Genomic DNA, 21,237 nt, shown 5'->3' on the forward strand with positions numbered 1-21,237 from the left:
AAATTGGCACTAAAATTCACAAGCTATAACGGTAAGTTTAGCCACCATTAATAATAGCTACTACATTCAACCAAAAAATAATGCAAATAACAAAATATATTGATATTAATTCATAAAACTATAGTATATCTCGTTAAATCTTAACGAACAAAAGGAAGCACTAATAATCCAAAATATTAATATCACAAAACCTTAAAAAATAACTCATATTGTTTGAAGTAAATAGCTTATGTCACTATATAACTAATCTTAACGAATAACAATCTTCAAATAATCTCTGAAACTCTTCCTCATATTGAAATCTTCCACCCGCTAAATTATCGAACATCAGACTGTATGACCTGAAATTATAAAATAACTATGTCAATAGGAAGTAAATGTTGCCAAACAACAAAGCTGATAATAGTTTGCGAGATAATAGATTACCAAGACAGTTGCCCAGGGGAAGCAAATACAAAAGAATAGGTTGCAAGGCTATGGAAGTCAAAACTGTTTGAAGCAAGCAGGATACTAAACTAGTTAAATACATTCTTTAAATCTCTCTGAAAATAAAATAACAAACTCAGGCGAGAGCATTTCAAATGAGGCTTTTTCAGTATTGCAAAATTATCCAGAGGTTTTCATACATTACTCAACCAGCTACCATGGCACACTCATCATTTTTGTGACACTTTTTAAACAATTTTCTGCTTAATAACAGTTGTAGACGTAAAAATTAATAAAGAGTGTCCTTTCTCTAACAGTTTAAATTATAAACTAGCCGGCCACACAATTCAGTTAACTTCGTATATTAGATAGTTCAAACACTTCAATATGATGTTAGCGCATAACAGATCAGAATTTCCATCTCAAGCACTTTGGTTGTGTTCTTTAAGTCGATAATATTCTGAAATTACTATAACTCTAGATATCTGCAATCCTATAATTCTTATGTTAGAATCTAGAGTTTTCTATCAGATGAATTGCTACAGAACAACACCAAATGTGGTGAGAAACCAGACATTATTTTTAAGACATGAAACGCAGATTTATAGTGATTTGACATGGCTTCATAACACTTCCAAGTCCTCGTCGTGATCCTTTTTTCTTAAACTTCACACATCTCATTTCAAATACTAATATATATATTTTAACTAGTTACTGACCCAAAAAACACATTCAAAGGCAATAGTTCAGAAACAGGATTCTAGCTCAACTATCTGTCATGACAGGATTCTAGCTCAATTATCTGTTATACTTGGTCATGTTGATTGAGTTTTAAACAGTGATCCTTGGCTTCAGTCTTCAGTAAAAGGCAATAGTTCAGAAACAATCAGCACACACAAACAACACACACAAACAAAAACAAAAACACAGAGCAAATCTTGGCTTCAGTGATCTTTGGCTTCAGTCCAGTTTTTATTGGAGCAGTTGATTGAGTTTTAAACAGTGAACTTGGCTTCAGTCTTCAGTAAAAGGCAATAGTTCAGAAACAATCAGCACACACAAACAAAAACAAAAATACAGAGCAAATCTTGGCTTCAGTGATCCTTGGCTTCAGTCCAGTTTTTATTGGAGCAGTTGATTGAGTTTTAAACAGTGATCCTTGGCTTCAGTCTTCAGTAAAAGGCAATAGTTCAGAAACAATCAGCACACACAAACAAAAACAAAAATACAGAGCAAATCTTGGCTTAAATGATCCTTGGCTTCAGTCCAGTTTTTATTGGAGCAGTTCAATTATGCAGCAGTTGTAGCAGAACACACTCAGTCTCCCAATAGATCAATTACTCAGTTCGAAACAGAGAAAAGGTAAAAAGCACACCTGAAGAAAAAGGTTCTGCTGTAGATAGCACTGAAGCCAGGCATGTTCTTATCAGAATTGTTAGCTTCACAGTAACATAGCAATCCAAAAAAGCATTTATATTCTAAGATTCCTGATTTCCAGCTAGTATTTATTTTATTTGTCGTAGGCTCCAAGAATTAACATAGTTGATTTCTTGAATTAACATAGTTATCACTATCACTATAAGTAGAGTAAATTGAATAGATCCAAACAAACAGGCAGCCAAGGTGCAGATTGCAGCAGAGGTTATTGTTATATTGGAAACAGTCCAATTCCAAAATAACAACAACACAGGTAACAAACAAGTGATTGACATGCAGAAGAACACAGATCTTTGGGCTACAGAATTTTCTCAATGTACTAAACATGGAGATTAATCTCCTAGGCATATTGAGCAGGTGAAATCTGCAGAAGTTTGACCAAACAATAGAAAAATTAAATAGTAGCTTGCCGAAGGATAAAGATGAGTAGTACCATGAGACGTTGAAGTATTTTCAGCAACATTAGGTATCCTTGATCTTTGTGGTACTCGTTCATGGCGACTATTGGCAGCAGGGACCTAATAAATATTAACACACCAGATAACAATACTTTTATAGGATTAAAACTTCATTAATAATGTACATAACTTATAAAATTGAGTTACCTGTTCAATTGAGGTGTCATTGATATTTTGAGGCAGAGATTCATTGGAAGCATATTTGCGCATCAATTGTCGCATTTCGAGTAATTCTGATTGCATCTTCTCCTGATTTTGTTTCATCATATTCATTTCTTCATTATGTTTATCCTTTAACTCGGTTATCTCTTGTGTTAACCTTTGGACAGCTTCATTTGACGAATCCTCTCCGATAATATTTTCTAAGGAAGATTTACTACCCCATAGACCAGAAGGAGTTGGACCAAGTCCTAAACCACGAACATATCTACTTTTGTCATTTCCGAACACCTGAGAATACACATCGCCTTCCCAAGCAACACCGCGAGGAGGTTGGTCAGTAGAGCTCTCACTATTGTTCGTCCTTTTATTTATTATTTCCTGGCCATAAAATACATAAATCCAATTTGAAATTCATTTATTCACTTTTATGTTTTTTCCTAACTATTTCCCAATTAAGAAAATAAAAGAAAAAAAATATTACAATTGCCTTGACAGAATCATCATCCAGTGGTCTACCATCCTTACGTTTTGTATGAGTTAATATGAAAACTTGTGCTCGTGTAGCCTCTATCCCATTTACAGCCTAATACAATAAAATTGATGTAAGATATACGTGGAAAAAAAATTAAAACATTATAGTTAGTAATTTGAACAAGTTTACCTGCTCATCCATCAAGGTAGCAATACTTTTGGATCCTCCTGTGTGAGGCATCTTTTGATTGGCCCTATTATTTCTATTTGCTTGGGAACGCCTCTGTCGTTGAAATATTAAAATGATATCTTATAAATTATACATAAAAATTGAGCATCACTAAAATTAAAACACTGAAAATAATCAACTTGAGGTGTTTTAAAGATTTGTTAATACCTTAGCTTTATCTGAAAGCCAATAAGCGACAAGACCACTCCATTGATCCCTCGGTATGCGACTTGGTCTATTTTTCAGCAAAAGGTCTTTAGTCTTATATTTTCGCAAATACTCACCTTTTAACTCACACTTGTAATCTTTCCATTTCTTTCCTAGTGACTTTAGGACATAAGCTTCTCCTCGTCTTGGGATAGAAAACATCTTCTAAAAAAATAAAGAAAAAATATCATGTATAAAAGATTGAACCCATTCATATAATAATAATAATAATAATAATAATAATAATAATAATAATAAAACAAACAAATAAATAAATAATAATAACTACTCCATACCCTCACAAAATCCACCAATTTCTTCTTTTCCTCCTTGTCAAAATTTCTCCAATCATCTACATGTAACGGTGTTAGTTCTGGAGTTCTTGCAATGATTCCTAGAAAGCTAGCAAGCTTTCGACCTTTTTCCCCAATAGCTTGGTTACGATTATTAAACGGCACATCAACTACCTTCCCCGAAGGAAGTTTCCAAATATCTTTTAGTAAAGTAGGCCCACGAACCTTTCTTGGCTCCAAATTACCTAGAATAGAAGATTCAAAGGTCATCAAATGGCAAAAAATTATATGGTTAAATATGTTTAATAACACTATAATTATCTGATAGTTATATGATTGTTTGATGACACCATCTACTAGTGCTGCAAAAATTCTAGAAACTAATCCTGGCTCAAAGACTGCTGTTAATCGAGTAGATGCAGTTGTAGGCTTGGCTGCTGCTGAACAAATCTCAAATGGTCAGTTACAAGAAGGTAATGGGTCAATAAACTATGACAACTCACCAGGTGCAAAGGCTATAATTTTAACCATCCAAGCACATAGCTCCTGTGGGGATCCTGAAGTAAAGGCAACAGTTGGTGGTGATAATATGGTGTCCAAACAACTAGTTCTAAGGTCCAGTAATGAACAAGAAGAGCAGGGCAATGCTGATTTGGATAAAAATATAGGAGTTCGACGAATTCATTCAAAGAACAATTTGGGAGCTGAACTTATAACCATCCAAGCACATAGCTCCAATGCACCAGTTTTACATTTTTCCAATCCTAAGGTAGAACAAATTATTAAGAATGCTCAGAATGAGATGATGATGGAGGCTGCTATGGTTAAACAACCATTGGTAACATTAAATACTTCCGTACATGATATCCCCTCTCAATCAGTAGAGTCTTTTGGTGAGTTTGAAGGGGAATCTGGACAGCTCATGATTTCAACTGGAAATAACAACGAAATTATACGAGCAAACGTGAGGAACATGGTTGCTAAATCAAAATTGTGGAAAGAACAACGAGAGGAGGATGATGAAGAGGACTGGGGCTGGGTGATGCATCTTGACAGTAACCTGGGATTTTATCGGAAGCTTCAAAACTGATGGTGGCAAAGCTAGTAGATGGATACCATACTGAAATTGCAAAAGATCCTAATCTCCCTTTGTCAGCATTTGTTGGTCTAGCAGAGATGGTATCCAATTTTCCTCGACCCGGTCAAGCAACTAATGTCAAGATGCAATGTTACAATTTCACATACACTCAGAGAAGACACCCTCTTACTTGGTTGCAAGTTGCACTATATAACTAGTTCGATATCACAATAGAAATTACAAAAAATCACAGTTGCTAATTACACTATATAAACGAGTTAGATTAACCATTGTATTCACACAATTATGATTTGAAAATGATTCCAGAGAAAAGTGCTACCTGATTCATCATCACTTCGTTGAACTTCAGTACCACCAGCAGAACTATTCAAATCACAAGATTGATCATCATGTGCTTGGTCTTCAGAAGAGTTTTGATTATCCATCAACTGATCAATATAAGTCTGGGTTGCAGAATGGTTTTGAACATCCATCAAATGCTCAATATAAGGTCGCACATCTTCATCGTCGTCTTGTTCAATTACCAGTCGGTTGCGACCTCTAGTTCGCATAGTTCCTTCTCCAAAATGAAAAAAATTTATCTTGCTGCATTACGCTATATTAGTACTAGATTGACTCCAACAAATCAGCAGGCCACTAGCAAAACATGAGGAAGCATCATCCAAATCTCAATATGTGAAAAATATCAACAACTCAGGTAACGCAAACAAAGCCTTGCGAAAAATATTGTTCTAGAGATAAGAGTTATTTATGCACTAGGAAAATAATTATCAAGTGATAGTACCACCTTATAATATCACATTTAAATGGATACAATAAGCAAAATATAAGCAGAAGAAAGCATAATAAATTTGCTCAAACATCCAATATTCAAAAAAATAACACCCTTAGAGTTTATTATATAACACTTGCAACAAAAATATTCTATAAGTACCACCTACCTTATTCAGAATCACATTCATTTTCTATGTTATTTTCTCCCTCAACATTAGCTTCACCATCATTTGGAGAAGGTTGAGAATCTACGTTTGTATCAATTATTATCCCATCGACACCACTTCTTACCCAATCATTATACCCATCTTCTAAAACACAAGAATTTTCTAAAAGAGCCAAGTCAGTGGCATCACTTTGCGTTGATGACTCAAACTGCACACTATTTTCCTCTCCCATATTAAAAATTTCTCGAGGTTTAATTAACCTAGGGAAAAACCATTCATGGTCTTGAGGATCTTGCACAAATATTACTTGTTGAGCTTGTTCTGCAAAAATAAAGGGCTCATGACGTTGTCGATCGCCAGAGTCTGTCAGGTGTGTGAAATTCACAAGTGTGAAACCCAAGTCATCTTCCTTAATTCCTCTACCTTTGGTTACATCAACCCAATCACACTTAAATAAGATGACCTTAAATTTCTCATAGTATTTTAACTTCATTCAATCTGCCATAATATGTGATATTTGCAGATTTTGGAGCATTATCACTTGTACTTGCATAACTTTCAGTCTTTGAAACGACCATAACACCACTATTTTGTGTCTCATTGAACTCTTCACTTTGTTTTATTCGGAATCGATATCCATTATTAACATCGAACGCACTGAATCTTTTGCAATGTAGCTCGGTCCTTATGCTAGGATTTTAACATCATTTAAGATATTAGACGTGGCTTCCAACTCCTTTACCTAACCAAATAAAAGATGCAACTATAAATGTGGATATTTGTACAAGGATAATAATTTAACATAAACAATGACTTAGTCCTACTACTTACTTGCTCCTTGAATCACTCATGAAATGTATCGAAATGCACACGATCAATTTGATGTTGTGTCAAACGACGCTTACGATGTGCTCTTTTAATTTCAGCAATATGTTCCCTATACATGTAACTCGCATATATCAATTTTGTTATGAAATATATATATATATATTTTGTTATAAAATAAGTAATATATATATTAAATAATAGATATAACACTTACTTTTTATAATTCTCAACGACTTATGATTCACAATTGAAAAGTACATGCCGATGTGCTTGCAACCATGTTTTGTCATCCAACTCAAATACATCTACTCTACCGTACGACTCCCCAACAGTAGGAAAAAGAGATTCTTCTTTATTAGTCTCATGCTCAATTTCATCACTCCATTTTCTTGAATAATAAGACCTTGAATCTCCACCCTCTAAATATCGTGAGCAGAATGTCATACACTCATTTGCTATGTATGTTTCTGCTATTGAACCTTCAGGACATGCACGATTACGAACATATGATTTTAAAGTACCCAAATACCTATGGAACAAAGTAATGTTATTAGTTTGATATTAGAGTATTTAACAACTAAAGACATATAACAAAGATTCAGTGATATTCTACATACCCCTCAATTGGATACATCCAGCGATAATGTACTGGTCCCGCATGTTTAGCCTCAGTTGCCAAGTGAATAACCTAGTGTATCATAACAGTAAAGAATCCTGGGAGGAAGAGTTTCTCCATAGTAGACAATGTTTCTGGGATTTTTTTTTCAAGTAGGTTTAACTCTTCTACTTTTAGCTCTTTGCTACACAAAACACGAAAGAATGTGCATAGTTCAATTAAAATTAAACTTACTCTTTTATCTACAAATCTCCGCAAGGCAAGAGGAAGAAGTTCTTGCATTATAACATGACAATCATGAGTTTTTAGCCCAGATAACTTTCGTTTGCGAACGCAACGTGAAATATTAGACACATAGCCATCTGGAAATTTGGCATTTTGTAGTACTTCATAAAATAACTCCTTTTCCTGCTGAGACATTGTGAAAAAAGTAGCAGGAAGATATGCTCTCCCACTAGCTCGATATTGAGGCCATAAGCTTGGTCTTATTTTCATCTCCTTCAAGTCCAATCGAGCTTCTAAGTTGTCTTTAGACTTTTTACCAAGATTCAATAGTGTATAAATTAAGTTATCGCACACATTCTTTTCTATGTGCATCACATCAAGATTATGGTGCACCAAGTTAAATTTCCAATAAGGAAGATCGAAAAAAATACTTCTCTTTTTCCATGTGTTTTTCATCACCCCACTTACCCCTTCACTTGACTGGCCTAGAGTAAATTTTATATCTTTAACTTGATTCAGCACTACTGACCCAGATACTGGAGAAGGTGCAGGTCTTGTTTCTTTAGTCCCATCAAATGATTTTGCATCATTCCGATATTTGTGTCCCGACTTCAAGAAGCGTCGATGCCCCATGTAACAAAACTTTTTGCCATGTTTCAGCCTTTTATATTGAGTGTTTATGTTACAAGAAGGGCATGCAAACCGACCATAAGTGCACCATCTAGATAGAGTACCATATGCAGAAAAGTCATTTATAGTCCACATGAGAGCTGCTCGCATTTTAAATATCTCCTTAATAGAGGCATCGTATGTTTCTACCCCAACATCCCATAATTCATTTAACTCTTCTATTAGAGGTTGTAAAAATACATCGATATTATTGCCAGGCGCTTTGGGTCCAGGAATAAGTAAGGACAGAATGAAGAACTCTTGTTTCATGCACATCCATGGAGGAAGATTATATGGCATTAAAATCACTGGCCATGTACTATGAGCAGTTCGCATTGTGCCAAATGGATTGAACCCATCAGAAGCTAGTCCTAGGCGCACATTGCGAGGGTCTCCAGCAAATTCGGGATATCTACTATCAAATTTTTTCCAAGCTTCAGAATCTGCAGGATGTCGTAGAACTCCATCTTTGTTGCGCTCTTCATGATGCCAACACATTGCTTTAGAAGTTTCCGAAGACATAAACAGTCTTTGTAGCCTTGGTTTTAAAGGAAAATACCTTAGAACCTTGGCTGGGATTTTTCTAGCATCATTTTTCCATCTAGACGCTCCACAAACATTGCATTTACTGACATTCTTATTAGCAAACTCTTTCCTAAAAAGCATGCAATCATTGGGACAAGCATGAATTTTCTCATACTTTAAGCCCGAGCCTTCAACTATCTTTTTAGTCTCAAAGAAAGAAGGAGGAAAATTTTCTCCTTCAGGCAGCGCATCCTTCAATAGTCCAAGCAAAGCATTAAACGATTCATTTGACCATTTGAACATGCATTTTGTACGGTACAGATGCATCAAAAGGGACATTTTGCTAAATTTTTTACATCTTGGATATAGTTCTTCATTTGCCTCCTTCATGAGCCGTTCAAACTTATCCACCTCTGGATGCGATTGATTTCTAGATGGATGAGCAGTATTCTCTTGTAAGTTATGCTATACGCCACCTAATTCACTAACGTCGGTATCCATGAACTGTGTAACACCTGCAAATGCATCATGTATCATTCCTCTCATATCATCACCCCTTTGAGTTGACTGACTGCGATTATTTGCTTCAGCATTGTTTGATCCCTTTAGAGACTCACCATGACAAAACCAAGTATCATAGGATGGTATAATACCATTAACCACAAGATGATCATATGTTGTAGCCCGATTTACTTGATGGATAAGCACACACTCCGTACAAGGACATGCAATTTTTTCTCCATCTTGTTTTTCAGAAAAGGCATGATTTAAAAAATCCTCTACTCCATCCAAATATTCTTTACTAACTCTTTCACAATACATCCATCTTTTATTTGTAGGATTGTCCATGACGTTCAAGATAGTCTTTTCTTTTCTATAATTACTGAAAGAGCTAAAAATGTGTTAGTAAAAAGGTGGAATTAATGAAAAATGTAGCTAAAATAAAATAACCATCCTATTAGCAGGTAATTCCATGGCTCAAAAATATCATTTTAACAATTAAAACTATTAAATGGAAATTTATTTAATCATAAAGTTCATCTCAGGCATAAGTCTTCTGTATTACTTAAGGAAATACACATAGGCAGAACACAGTCATCTAAAAGGTGTAGAGACTTAACCACAAAAGACTATTCAACCGCTATCTGGATGTAGTTTACATGAACGTGAATGAAGGAATATTGGGTAGTGAATAAGACTAGAGAATTGAAAAAAAGGCAAAAACTTCACTGAGCTTATCAATGTTTAGTGTTTACAGGTACTACATATTGACAAGGTAAAGGAATTAAACCTAGAAATTTGAATTTCTCTTCAAACAATAAAAATGCAAGCATTCAATGTTACCAAGGAATATGATCCCACCTGCTCGGGAAATTCCAAAAAATGGTGTAAAATAAACAAAAAGGAGAAGTTTCTTCTTAGTTTTTAGTGGAATAATCAGCACGATTGAGCATCTTTTTACAATGCCAATACCAAGAATAGTTGGAAAACTTATTATCTCCTGTAGGCATTTGCATCTCTATCATGAAAATGTAGTTGAAAAGCTTATACATGGCATATTCTACTCAAGAATGATAGGGAAAACAGATATACAAAATGTAAACAGCTCCTTCAGATCACTTATTCCATGTTTATTTAATGGAGAAAGTTACATCAATTTCACCTTTAACAACTTGTTGACAATAGTTCGTGCAACAAGTGCTCATCAAGCTTTCTTACCAAGATATAAGTGATACAGGAAGCTTGACACCAGGATAAAGAATGGGGATGCATATTTTAGTATATCTATAAGGAACCTCTTAACCACCCTTTTGTATTCTTCTTCCCTCCTACCTGTTATTCCCTGACGAAGGGGAACCTTTTGAACAGTGAAAAGGACGATGAAAAACAAAAACAGGAAAGATAACCACCCACTTTTTGTTCAAAACTAGAAACCAACAATCTGAGTATACTGCGAATAAGCTTCTGATGCAGCCTCGTAGTTTTCTTCAAATAACTTTAACAGTGATATGCATCGACTACGGAGGATTTGAAACAGATATGCATCGACGACAATGAAAATTTTTGAACAATGACAAGAATAACAGAAAACATACAAAGGAACAAATGCATCGACGACAATGAAAATATAAAGATTTGACACCACAATGCATCGACGACAATGAAAATTACACACAACATCTCGACTAGTGGTAGATTCAATGCATCGACGACACTTAGAAATTTCTGAATAATCACATGAATAGCAGAAAACAGAGGAAAAAAATCAGAAAAACAGTCACGGAACAGAGGAGGAATAAACCCAATCATCCCACCTCAATTTAACAGCAGTCGGATATCACAAACAACGGGCATATGCCGAAAAAATTGAACTTTCGCAAATTTCAAATCCCAACAGTTGAAGGCACAAATTCGTACCTGGTAAGCAGATTGCTTTGCCAATAAATACAAGAAATTGAAGGAGAAGAATGAGTTCTGAAACAATCTTCAAACCTACACGAAAATAGAAGTGAGAAACGGATATAACAGAGAATACTAACAACGATGATAGAGCATAATCGAGCAGCACAATCCAAAACTCAACTGTTAATCGCATTGGCTGGGAAAACAGAGAAAATACCTCGGAAAGAATTGCAATTATCTGGGCAAAAGGTTGGCCGACGACCTATATATAAGTGCGATTTTGACAACAAATTGTCTCGTCCGTCTCCAGTTCAATGAAGGAATATGTTTTCTGATTCAAGTCGATGAAGGAATCATATTTCCTAATTTTCTGATTCAAGTCGATGAAGGAATCATAGAAGGAATAGGTTTCCGCTGAATTACTGATTGGAGGGAATCTTCGATTTTGTTCTAAAAAATATGGAGGGAAAGATTAATAATTTGGGGGAGGGAAATTTAAAAAAAAACTTGTTGTGCTGAAAGTTTGGGCATAAATTAAAGGTTATTTTTAATTTTTAATGGCAATTAATTTTTATTGCCGATAAAGGGTTATTTTTTAGTGGCTAATGGTCATATGCCGCTAATATTTAAGCTTAAAGAATTTATTAGCGGCAATTGCCTTATTGCCGCTAAATAATTGCCGCCAAAGGCCTTTTTTGTAGTAGTGATATGAAACTATATTACCAAATATGTTCATAGTTTGCATTTTACCCGCCATGCTAATAGTATTTCTACAAAATATAGACAATTCATTAAATAAGGAATCATTGTAGTTGTAGGCTTCCTTATTTAGGTGCGCTAATATTGGAGAATTAAATATTCTTTCAGATATTTTGCAACGCAAATCATGCATTAATATTATCGGCTATTTCGATTCTAAATTTAGCGACTCTGTTTTTGCGATACACTGTGTTTCAACATTTTTTCTGACTTCACAAATCAAAACGACTAAATCTTCTACAATTCTTCTGCAACAAACACAATTATGTCCAAAATCCCAATTATGCTACAACTGAATGGGAATTTGGATAGCTATGGGAGATTTAGAGAATTTCAAGTCGATGGCATTGTAGTCGATGAGGATGCGAGTTATAGTGTATTGATTTCTACAATAGCACAACAATTAATGATCGATACATCCGAAAAAATTATAGAAATCAAATACAAAGCAAAGGAAAAGAGAGTAGCAATTCCACCATTGCAGCAATTAAAAAGCTTTGAAGCTTTGAATTCGAATTTGGGTTTTCAAAAATCATTATTTGTTTGGATTGGGTGTTGTTGAAAATAATTGGGAATATGGTTTGGAGTTTATATCTCAATTTTGAGGGTTTTGGTGAAGATTAGACTTGGTTTTGGCTAATTTCATATTGAAAGAAGAAGAAGAAGAAGAAGAAGAAGAAGAAGAAGAAGAAGAAGAAGAAGAAGAAGAAGAAGAAGAAGAACGCATGATATACATTATATTGCAGAAATTGTAGAAAAATTTGTAGGTTGTTGTTTATTTATTTTTCTTTTATTCATTTAACTATTGTATGAAGGTTGAACAACACTGTATAAAAATTATATTTAAGTGGTATTATATTGTAGTTGTGTATACATGGAGACGAAAAAGGAAAACAAAAACTTAGGATCATATCCGCTATGTATAACTGTTCGCGATTTCAATATGGAATTGAGTATCACCAATGAGAACACAGTTGTAGGTTTGTGCTGTTATATTTTCTATCAAATTCTGGTTGTATATCAATGTCCTACACTTTATCTACATTTTATCTACAAAATAAACTACATGTCAGAGTAATATATATATATATATATATATATATATATATATATATATATAAATAAACTACATGTCAGAGTAATATATATATATATCAGTATGGATTTTCACAATATCTACAAAATTTCTACATTTATTCTACAATAAAACTACATATCATTTGAAAAATTAATATGAAATACAGAATTTCAATGTTTCTACAAAATTCCTACAAATTGTTCATAACAGTATTTATCTTTATTTTCATGCAGGTTCGTCTGGAACACTAAAGTTACTTGATATGCCAACATCTCCCGTTATAGAGGAATATGAAAGTATAATAATAACAGATAGTACACCAAGTTTTATTGAAGTAGGACAAGTATACCAAGACAAAAAAATTTCATACAACTAATTATACATAGTAAAAATAAATTTCATACAACTAATTATATATTATACAACTTATCTACAATTTTCATACATTATTTCTACTTAGTTATATACAACTACAATATAATACCACTTAAATACAATTTTTATACAATGTTGTTCAACTTCCATACAATAGTTAAATGAATAAAAGAAAAATAAATAAACAACAACCTATAATTTTTCTACAATTTTTGCAATATAATATATGTCATGTCTTCTTCTTCTTCGAGTTTCAATCTGAAATTCAATCAAAACCATGTCTAATCTTCACCAAAACCCCTCAAAATTGAGATATAAACTCCAAACTATATTCCCAATTATTTTCAACAACGTCCAATCCAAACAAATAATAATTTTTGAAAACACAAATTCAAACTCAAAGCTTCAAAACTTTTTAGTAGATGTCAATGGTGGAGTTGTTGCTCTCTTTTCCTTTGCTTTATATTACTGAAATTTGGGGTTGAGAGATAGAGAGAGGCGTAGAGACAATTCTCAATTCTTTGCAACAATCCAAACAAATAAATGTCTTTTGAAAACTCAAATTCGAATTCAAAACTTCAAAGCTTTTTAATGGTTGTCAATGGTGGAGGGATTACAGATTTTCGTTGGTTTTAGAAGAGGAGATCGTGAGATATGGTTTGATACGTGAGTGAGGTGGTGGGATTTGGAGAGAGAAACTTGGGGGAGTGGGAATATATGATTGAGTAAAATTGGGAGACTAATTAATACTATTAAAATCCTAAAATGATACATAAATGGTAATTAAGTATATAGAAGATAATTATATTAAAAGTTAAGTATTAAGAGTAATATAATTTACTATATGGCATATGAATATAAAAATTCCATATTTTAAAGTTGTAAGAACAATGATTGTTTAGGACTTATCCTTAATGTAAAAGAATAAGAAAACGTCTTAGTCCCTTGAAATTTACGTAATTTCCTAAGAAAAAAAATTCCGTCCACGCCTAGTTCTTTCCAGAATTCGGTTATCATTAGAACCTAAGATTCCTTTTTATTTTTTAAAAAATAGGGAAAAAATTCCGTGCACGCCGCCTAGTTCTTTTGAGGATTTGGTTGTCATTAGAACTTTGAATTCCTTTTCCTTTATTTTTTTTAAAAAAAATACATACTTAGAAAATGATGCAAGCGGATGAAAAGAAAAACGGAAAAGGTTATAAAGAAAAACCAGTAAAAATATAGAGAATTTTGAATATTACTATTTTTTGTATATATTAGATTCAGTTTTTACTCTTATTTTATTTGGTATGATGATAATATGAGTTTAGTTCAAATAAAAAAATATGGTCGTGAGGATTCATATTACAATAGTTGTTGTTGTACTGCTTAAATGTGTTCAATTTTATTCTCCGTTAGACTTTTATTTTATTCGTATTCTCATCGTTAGCAAAATTATTTTGTATTTGTCTTTGTCATTAACTGACCTCCAACATGACCTCTTCAAATTTTTCGATAAAGCAGATCTAATTTTGTCAATTCTAACTAAAATTTAAATTTCATTAGGGGTCAAGAGCAAAAATTAGATAATTTTTTAATAAAATAATAATTTAATAAAGTCATTGTATTTTAAATACGGAAAAGGGTTCAAAATGCCCCTAAACTATTGGAAAAGGTTTAAAATACTCTTCATCCACCTATTGGGCTAAAAATACCCCTTCATCCACCTTTTTGGTTCACTTATGCCCTTTGACCGTTAGGTCAATACTGAATTAAAAAATAATTATTATTTTTTTTCTAAAATTAAAAAAAATATTTTACAAAATATTTTTGTTTTTTTAAACTATTGCACCTGTAGTCTACTAATTTAGTAAAGTCTTCTTCTTCTTCTTTTTCTTTTTTTCAGTTTTTACAAAAAACAATTCAGTTTTTACAAAAAATATTTTTTTTCATTTCTTTTAAAGAATTTCTTTGTAAAAACTGGAAAAAAATTATAAAAACAGAAAAATATATTTTTATTAAAATATTTTCGTTTTTAAAAACTGGAAAAATATTTTCAACAAAATATTTGTTTTTGAAAAATATTCTTTTTTTCATTTTTCAGTTTTTTTAAAAAATCAAAAATATTTTTTCTTTAAAAAAAATTGAAAAATGAAAATAAAACTAAATGCTTTACAAAAATTGAAAAAATGATGAAAAAAAATATTTTTCAAAAACAAAAATATTTTGTTGAAAATATTTTTTTCAGTTTTTAAAAACGAAAATATTTTTTGTAAAAACTGATTTTTTTTTGTAAAAATGAAAAAAAAAGTAGAAGAGTTTACCAAATTAGTGGACTATTGGTGCATTAGTTTAAAAAATAAAAATATTTTGCAATTTTTTTTTATGTTTTACAAAAAGAATAATAATTATTTTAATTTAGCATTGACCTAACGGTCAAAGGTCATAAGTGAACTAAAAAGGTGGATGAAGTGGTATTTTTAGCCCAATAAGTGGATGAAGGGTATTTTTAAACCTTTTCCAATAGTTTAGGGGCATTTTGAACCCTTTTCCGTTTTAAATAATATTAGGATAATTTGACTATTTTTCCAACCAAAAACAAAAAAGAAGAGAGAGGAGGAAAATGATGGAAGCAGCGCAAGTGATGGGAGATGGGCCCTTCAGGGTCTTAGTGGCCCACAAAAAAATTGGTTTCCCCATTTCTCTTTTCTTTTTTCTTTTCCTTTTCCGAATAAAGGTTATGGCTCTTTCAGGAACAGTTTCTGGCAATCGGCATGGCGTCTGCGTCAAAGAAATGGGCACGGGACGTCTATTTCATCGCTTCCCGGCTATACTTTCTTCTAATAATCTTCCAAATCCCACTTTTCAGGTTCTAATAAATACCTTCTCATTTGCTTCTGCACCAAATATTTCATGAGATAGGGATCCCGATATTGTTATGTTTTCAGATGGACGCCAAATGCCTTTCCTCTTAGAATATATTTGAATCTTAATTTGATAAAAGTCTTAACCAAATTTCTTGATTAGGATAATTATTAATGATAGGTAGGCGTCAGATTCACCTTATTAATTAATTGGTTCTCCCTTCAATTAATGTACGTTAACTATTCGAACAATTGCCTACGACAGTGTTCCTTGCGTTATGAAACTTTCGAGCCTAAGCATTTTGGGAAAATTAAAATGCTAGCATTGTTACTCAAATTCAAGAACAATTTATGACTTTTGATTGTAATTCTTTGCAGATTCCCATGTAGAATTGGTACATGTACCACACCTATTGATGTGTCACTGTCTTTATTATACGCGAATGGAATTATTCCTGGAGGTTTGGTAAGAGCCCTGCTTTACCCAGGAGCTGTAGCAAAGGCCATTTATAAGAACAGCCCCATCCCAAGCTATGACAACCTTCTAAAAGTGTACAAATTCACCAACATGAAGGAATCTCCTTTAACACATGACCTCCAAAACCTAGAGGTTGGTTATCAATTTATACTGCTTCTTTGGGCAAGGGTGGAGTTATTCCGGACAAGGGGTTTAATTGAATTTCTTTTACCGGAAAATTATACTGTACAAATAGTAAAAAAAAAGATAATATTTATTTTATTGTATATAAACTATTGAATGAATTACTGGCTCCGTCACTGCTTGGAGTTGTTCTTCTTTAATTGTTCTGCTTTATGATACTTGGTTTTGGATGTCACAGGTTATAGTAGGAAGTTATTTGTCAGTGGCAGGAGCATTTTTGGGTCTAATGAAATCAGGGAGATTCAGTCTTATTGGGATCCTTCTCATCACATGGGGTCTTGACAAGCAAGTCTTTTTAAGAAATTCCAATAGTGTAGTTATATACCCAACCATGATAATTGGTTTGCTTTCTGCCTTCTTTTCTATCAGAGCAGATGTCACAAAGCTGATCCGTTTCTCCAAACCTAAGGCCTCTCTTAGAAATGTACAAAAAGCAAAATATAACTAGAGTTAGATATGCTAGTTGATTTCATCACTTTCTTATTTACGTTGTCATATATTTAGGTTGCAATACTTATTTTTGTTCCCATGCTCTCAATTCCCCCCACCTGGCTTCCAAGAAATGAGATTGTGGGGTTTCAACTTTCAACATTATTGTAGGAGTGACATTGAACAGTTATTTCACAGTATGATAGAGAAACGTCAATTTTTTTCTTCTTTTATTTCTAATCGTCCATTTCCTTATCAGCATTATTGGAGCTTTGTCCAAAAACAGTATGAAATAGAACAGCTATACATCATACAGTTTTTTCTTTAAATAAATATATATTTGGAACATTTCTGACGCATCGTGCCATCATCCCAGCTTCATACATTTCTTCATACAATTATTACAGTATCTCAGCAATTTTAATGCTGACAAGTACCAAATGCTGAGTCAGTGGAACTTGTAACAGTCATTGATGTATTAAATTTCATACCTCGATCATGGTAACTAATACTATGTTTCTATAAGATTATGATTGCTCCTTTAGAAGTCTTATTGAGTCCTGTTTTTCCCTTTGCAAATAATCTTTAATTTTGCATTATAAACACCAGCAACTTATATGCAAAAGAAAGAGTGGTATTTTCAATAGAAAAACTAATTGTGGACCCTGCACGAATCATATGGGGGGGACCCAGCAAGACAAGCACCATCCGACACTAGGTAACAAGGAATTCTGTCTTTTTGTTAAGTATTTGGTTCCATGTTATAATTATTTGTTCAGCAAATAGGAAAGCGTGATAGAGAAAGATAAAACATAAAGAGATTCCTTTAGAACTTATACTCAGTGGAGTAATTGATTGGTGAATAGTTACTACCGGAGCCAACTCACTTGCATATATTTCCTTCCTACTAAGTATTCTTCTCAATTACAAAGAAAAGTAGTTGAGTTTTCGCTTCATACCAGGTTTTGCTTTTTCTGAATTTCTTTTCGGGAAAAGCTTGTTACGACTTGAAAAAGTTTCTGCCTTTTAGATTAGATTCCTTTATTCTTCTCTGGTACAAAGAATCTCGAACTTAAGAGTTCCATACACCCCAGCCCCCCAACTAGAGGAGTGTGCTACATCCATGGAAGCTGATATTAGCAGAATCATCAGAAGATTTGCACTTGCCGAAGTGTTTTTATGCTTCTAATGGCTAGCCAGTGTAAATCTAGCTGATGTTGGGGTGTTTCTAAATTTGCTGCAGAAGTCTTCTTTTCCATCTTGAGGGTATAGGAAGATTTTCTGAGAAATCCAAGATTTCTTTTTCAGGTAAAAAATTGGTAATTTATTCATTGAAATTAGATCTAAGAGGACTACCCCTTCTGCAGTTTTGTTAAGTTGACATACATTTTGAACCAAAAAGAAAGATTCATTCTCTCAGGTTTAAAAGAGTTGGCCTGAACTTTGTCGAGAACAATGATGATGTCTTTAAACTCCTTGAATTATTCAACATGTACATTAGCTCGTATGAGCAGCCACCATACCCATAACAGAACAAGAAAAAGTTCAGTTCTGGCCACACCAGCTTCATCCATAATCTCACAAACTGAAGAAAGCAGCAATTTTGCCCACTCAATGGAGAATTCTTGTTTAGATACGGCTTCAAAGCGTCCTGATTCTGCTTTTCTGCTCACCCAAGAAAATGCAGTAGGGATCATTGGGGGGCTATCCACTGGAACCACTCTCAATTTTGTGAGGAAGCTTGTCACGTGGAGTTCCAAAGATGGAGGGAATGGCCTTCCCTTTGTTCTTTGTTCTGATCCAGTTCTTAACAAAGAGCTTTCATTCCACGAAAGGGGACCTAGTTCGTTTCTCGTTGGTAGAAATGAGAACTTACAAAAGGATCATGCTTCAATTGTTGAAAATCTAAGGCATAAAAGGATCTTTCTTGAGAAATCTGGCGCTCGATGCATTGTCATGCCTTGTCACATATCACATTATTGGCATGATGAGGTGACAAAAGGTTCTTCAGTTCCTGTCCTTCATATGGGCGAGTGTGTGGCCAAGGAGCTCAAAGAATTGAATTTGCGACCACTAGAAGCCGGGAGTACTCTGCGAATTGGAGTTCTAGCTTCTGATGCAACTTTGAGTGCTGGAGTTTATCAGGAGAAGCTTCAAAATGAGGTATTGATAGTGGTTCTTGGAACTATTTATGTCATACTTTTATGTGATTGTTTCAACTATCTGTATATGTGTCTCTAGTTTCAGTATGTGACTAGTGTAAGAAACAACCCACTTTCCTATAGTCTGTGTTACCAATCATTATTTATCCTGTTGTAACAACCTTTTAACTAGCGAATTTGTGGTGCTTCGAGAACTTATGTTGGATAATTTGGACTTTGGGGGTATGTTTTTGGATAAGTTGTTTGTCAGTCTTGTGCTTTGAGTGCCATGAGATAGGAAATATCCATTTAGCATCCGCTCTTATCTATCCGGCTGTTCTGCGATATATTAATCTCACTGGTCAAGATGAGATTATTGTGATCCTTCTTTGTCAAAAAGACCACCAGTTTACAATGAAATTATTCAGCTCAGCATCTTTTACCTTTCCGGCATGTAGTCTTCTGCTCCTCTTCTGGCTATAGTGTAGTGGATACCAATATTTCAGCACTTTTGTTTCATTTAACCTTTCTGGCATGTCGTCTTATGAACCTCTTTATGCAATAGTGTATAGGATACCAATATTTCAGCAGTTTCGTTCCATTTATTTTCCTACAGTGCTATATAGAGCATTGATTTTGCGTTTATAGGTATGCATATACTGACAATTTCCGAGTCCCTCAGTTTGTAGACTGCTGACCCTGCATGATTCCAAGTATGTTTAGTGTCATTCAGAAAACAGAACCTAGTAAAAGTTATTTTTCAGTGACCAACCCGCTCCCCTTTTTTCCCTTCAAGTAATCAAAGAAGCAATTGCAGAGAAGAACCTTTCCCTGTCTTCTTGTATTCTTTCTTACTGCTGCTTCTGTTCCATTTTCCAACTTTTCTCCATGGGGTGGCATAGGAGGACCTAGCTAGTTTGCAGTTTAGATAATACCAAAGTAATATGGAAGTATTTTTCTTAAAAAATAGCTTAAGAACAAACGGAAAAACATGGAGGTTTCATCTTTGCCATAAAAGTCTTCGATACGATAGTGAAGAAGATGTGTTTCTTCAGCCTGATTTGATATGCATTGTCAGGCAATACAAGTACAATAAGTAACATTAAATTGGGAATGGAACATTAGAGTCGTGGAAATGTGTTGGTTAAGCAAGATTCTATGTATTGTTGCTATGAACTGAATACTTTTTCGAGGCATGCCTCAAAGACAAAAGGAAAGCACACTGTTTTAGGTATCACAATGAAAGATGCGGGGGTAGGTAGGTTTTTGGAAGACAGTGCTTTAATCTCCTTATCATTTGTCTAACTATGAAGCTTTTAAGTGTTGGATATGTGCACTTGCCAGACAATGCTGTATTTAAGTGATTTGATTTATTATTTCGAGTTATCCCTGATTATCAATTTTTGATGCCTCTCTTACTGAGTGTAGGGTTTTGAAGTTGTGCTACCAGATAAGGCGACCATGGAACACACCGTAATCCCTGCAGTGGAAGCCTTAAACAGGAAGGACATTGAAGGGGCACAGAATTTGTTAAGAATCTCGCTACAAGTTCTTCTTGTGAGGGCAGTTAACACTATAATAATTGCCTCGGATGACATGCGTGACCTGTTACCTCCAGACGATCCTCTTTTAAAGAAATGTGTCGACCCAATGGATGCCTTGGCTAGGTCAACCGTGGAATTTGCAAAATCAGTTGAAAGGAATACATAAAGACACCAAAACATATTTACGGTTTAAATTATATAAGGGTGCAAATATAGCGTGTAGTGATCAAATCATGGTAGCATTTTGTAATTCTTTAGTAATTTGGTTTATCCTGTTCTGATTAGTGAAAGTAATGCATTCACTTCACAATACGATAACAAAGCCATATTTCTTCGAACTAAAAACTTAAGTGCTTATACATCAAACAAACAGAATCTTAAAACTAAAGGAGTTACCAAAACTATCCCCTGCTTACAC

The 21,237-nt window shown here is 33.9% G+C and overlaps 3 protein-coding genes across 3 annotated transcripts; 2 read left to right on the forward strand and 1 right to left on the reverse strand.

Moving 5' to 3' along the window:
* Positions 1-5,724: 5,724 nt before the first annotated feature.
* Positions 5,725-8,976, reverse strand: LOC142182321 (uncharacterized). The gene is made up of 4 exons (XM_075256571.1): positions 7,402-8,976; positions 7,169-7,239; positions 6,810-7,080; positions 5,725-6,171 (listed from the first exon to the last, which is right to left on the reverse strand). The coding sequence occupies exons 1-4, from the start codon at positions 8,974-8,976 to the stop codon at positions 5,725-5,727; spliced, it is 2,364 nt and encodes a 787-aa protein (XP_075112672.1).
* Positions 8,977-15,806: 6,830 nt separating this feature from the next.
* LOC107793212 (uncharacterized) lies at positions 15,807-17,598 on the forward strand. The gene is made up of 5 exons (XM_075256572.1): positions 15,807-15,845; positions 15,934-16,049; positions 16,423-16,654; positions 16,884-16,994; positions 17,542-17,598. The coding sequence occupies exons 1-5, from the start codon at positions 15,807-15,809 to the stop codon at positions 17,596-17,598; spliced, it is 555 nt and encodes a 184-aa protein (XP_075112673.1).
* On the forward strand, positions 15,912-21,164 carry LOC107793211 (uncharacterized). The gene is made up of 5 exons (XM_016615508.2): positions 15,912-16,049; positions 16,423-16,654; positions 16,884-18,442; positions 18,555-19,297; positions 20,704-21,164. Exons 4-5 carry the CDS (start codon positions 18,590-18,592, stop codon positions 20,983-20,985), a joined length of 990 nt encoding a protein of 329 aa, XP_016470994.1. The 5' UTR covers positions 15,912-16,049; positions 16,423-16,654; positions 16,884-18,442; positions 18,555-18,589; the 3' UTR covers positions 20,986-21,164.
* The last annotated feature ends 73 nt before the right edge of the window (positions 21,165-21,237 follow it).

Source organism: Nicotiana tabacum, chromosome 6 (genome assembly GCF_000715075.1).
Source record: "Nicotiana tabacum cultivar K326 chromosome 6, ASM71507v2, whole genome shotgun sequence".
Taxonomy (NCBI): domain Eukaryota; kingdom Viridiplantae; phylum Streptophyta; class Magnoliopsida; order Solanales; family Solanaceae; genus Nicotiana; species Nicotiana tabacum.

Coding starts and splice junctions, on each gene's coding strand:
- LOC142182321 (XM_075256571.1), bottom strand. CDS start 8,976: ATGAAGGAGGCAAATGAAGAACTATATCCAAGATGTAAAAAATTTAGC. Junction 7,081..7,168: donor TGGATGTATCCAATTGAGGG/GTATGTAGAATA, acceptor TTTGTTCCATAG/GTATTTGGGTACTTTAAAAT. Junction 6,172..6,809: donor GGTTGCAAGCACATCGGCAT/GTACTTTTCAAT, acceptor ATCTTATTTAAG/TGTGATTGGGTTGATGTAAC.
- LOC107793212 (XM_075256572.1), top strand. CDS start 15,807: ATGGAAGCAGCGCAAGTGATGGGAGATGGGCCCTTCAGG. Junction 16,050..16,422: donor TTCCAAATCCCACTTTTCAG/GTTCTAATAAAT, acceptor AATTCTTTGCAG/ATTCCCATGTAGAATTGGTA. Junction 16,655..16,883: donor ATGACCTCCAAAACCTAGAG/GTTGGTTATCAA, acceptor TGGATGTCACAG/GTTATAGTAGGAAGTTATTT.
- LOC107793211 (XM_016615508.2), top strand. CDS start 18,590: ATGATGATGTCTTTAAACTCCTTGAATTATTCAACATGTACATTAGCT. Junction 19,298..20,703: donor AGGAGAAGCTTCAAAATGAG/GTATTGATAGTG, acceptor TACTGAGTGTAG/GGTTTTGAAGTTGTGCTACC.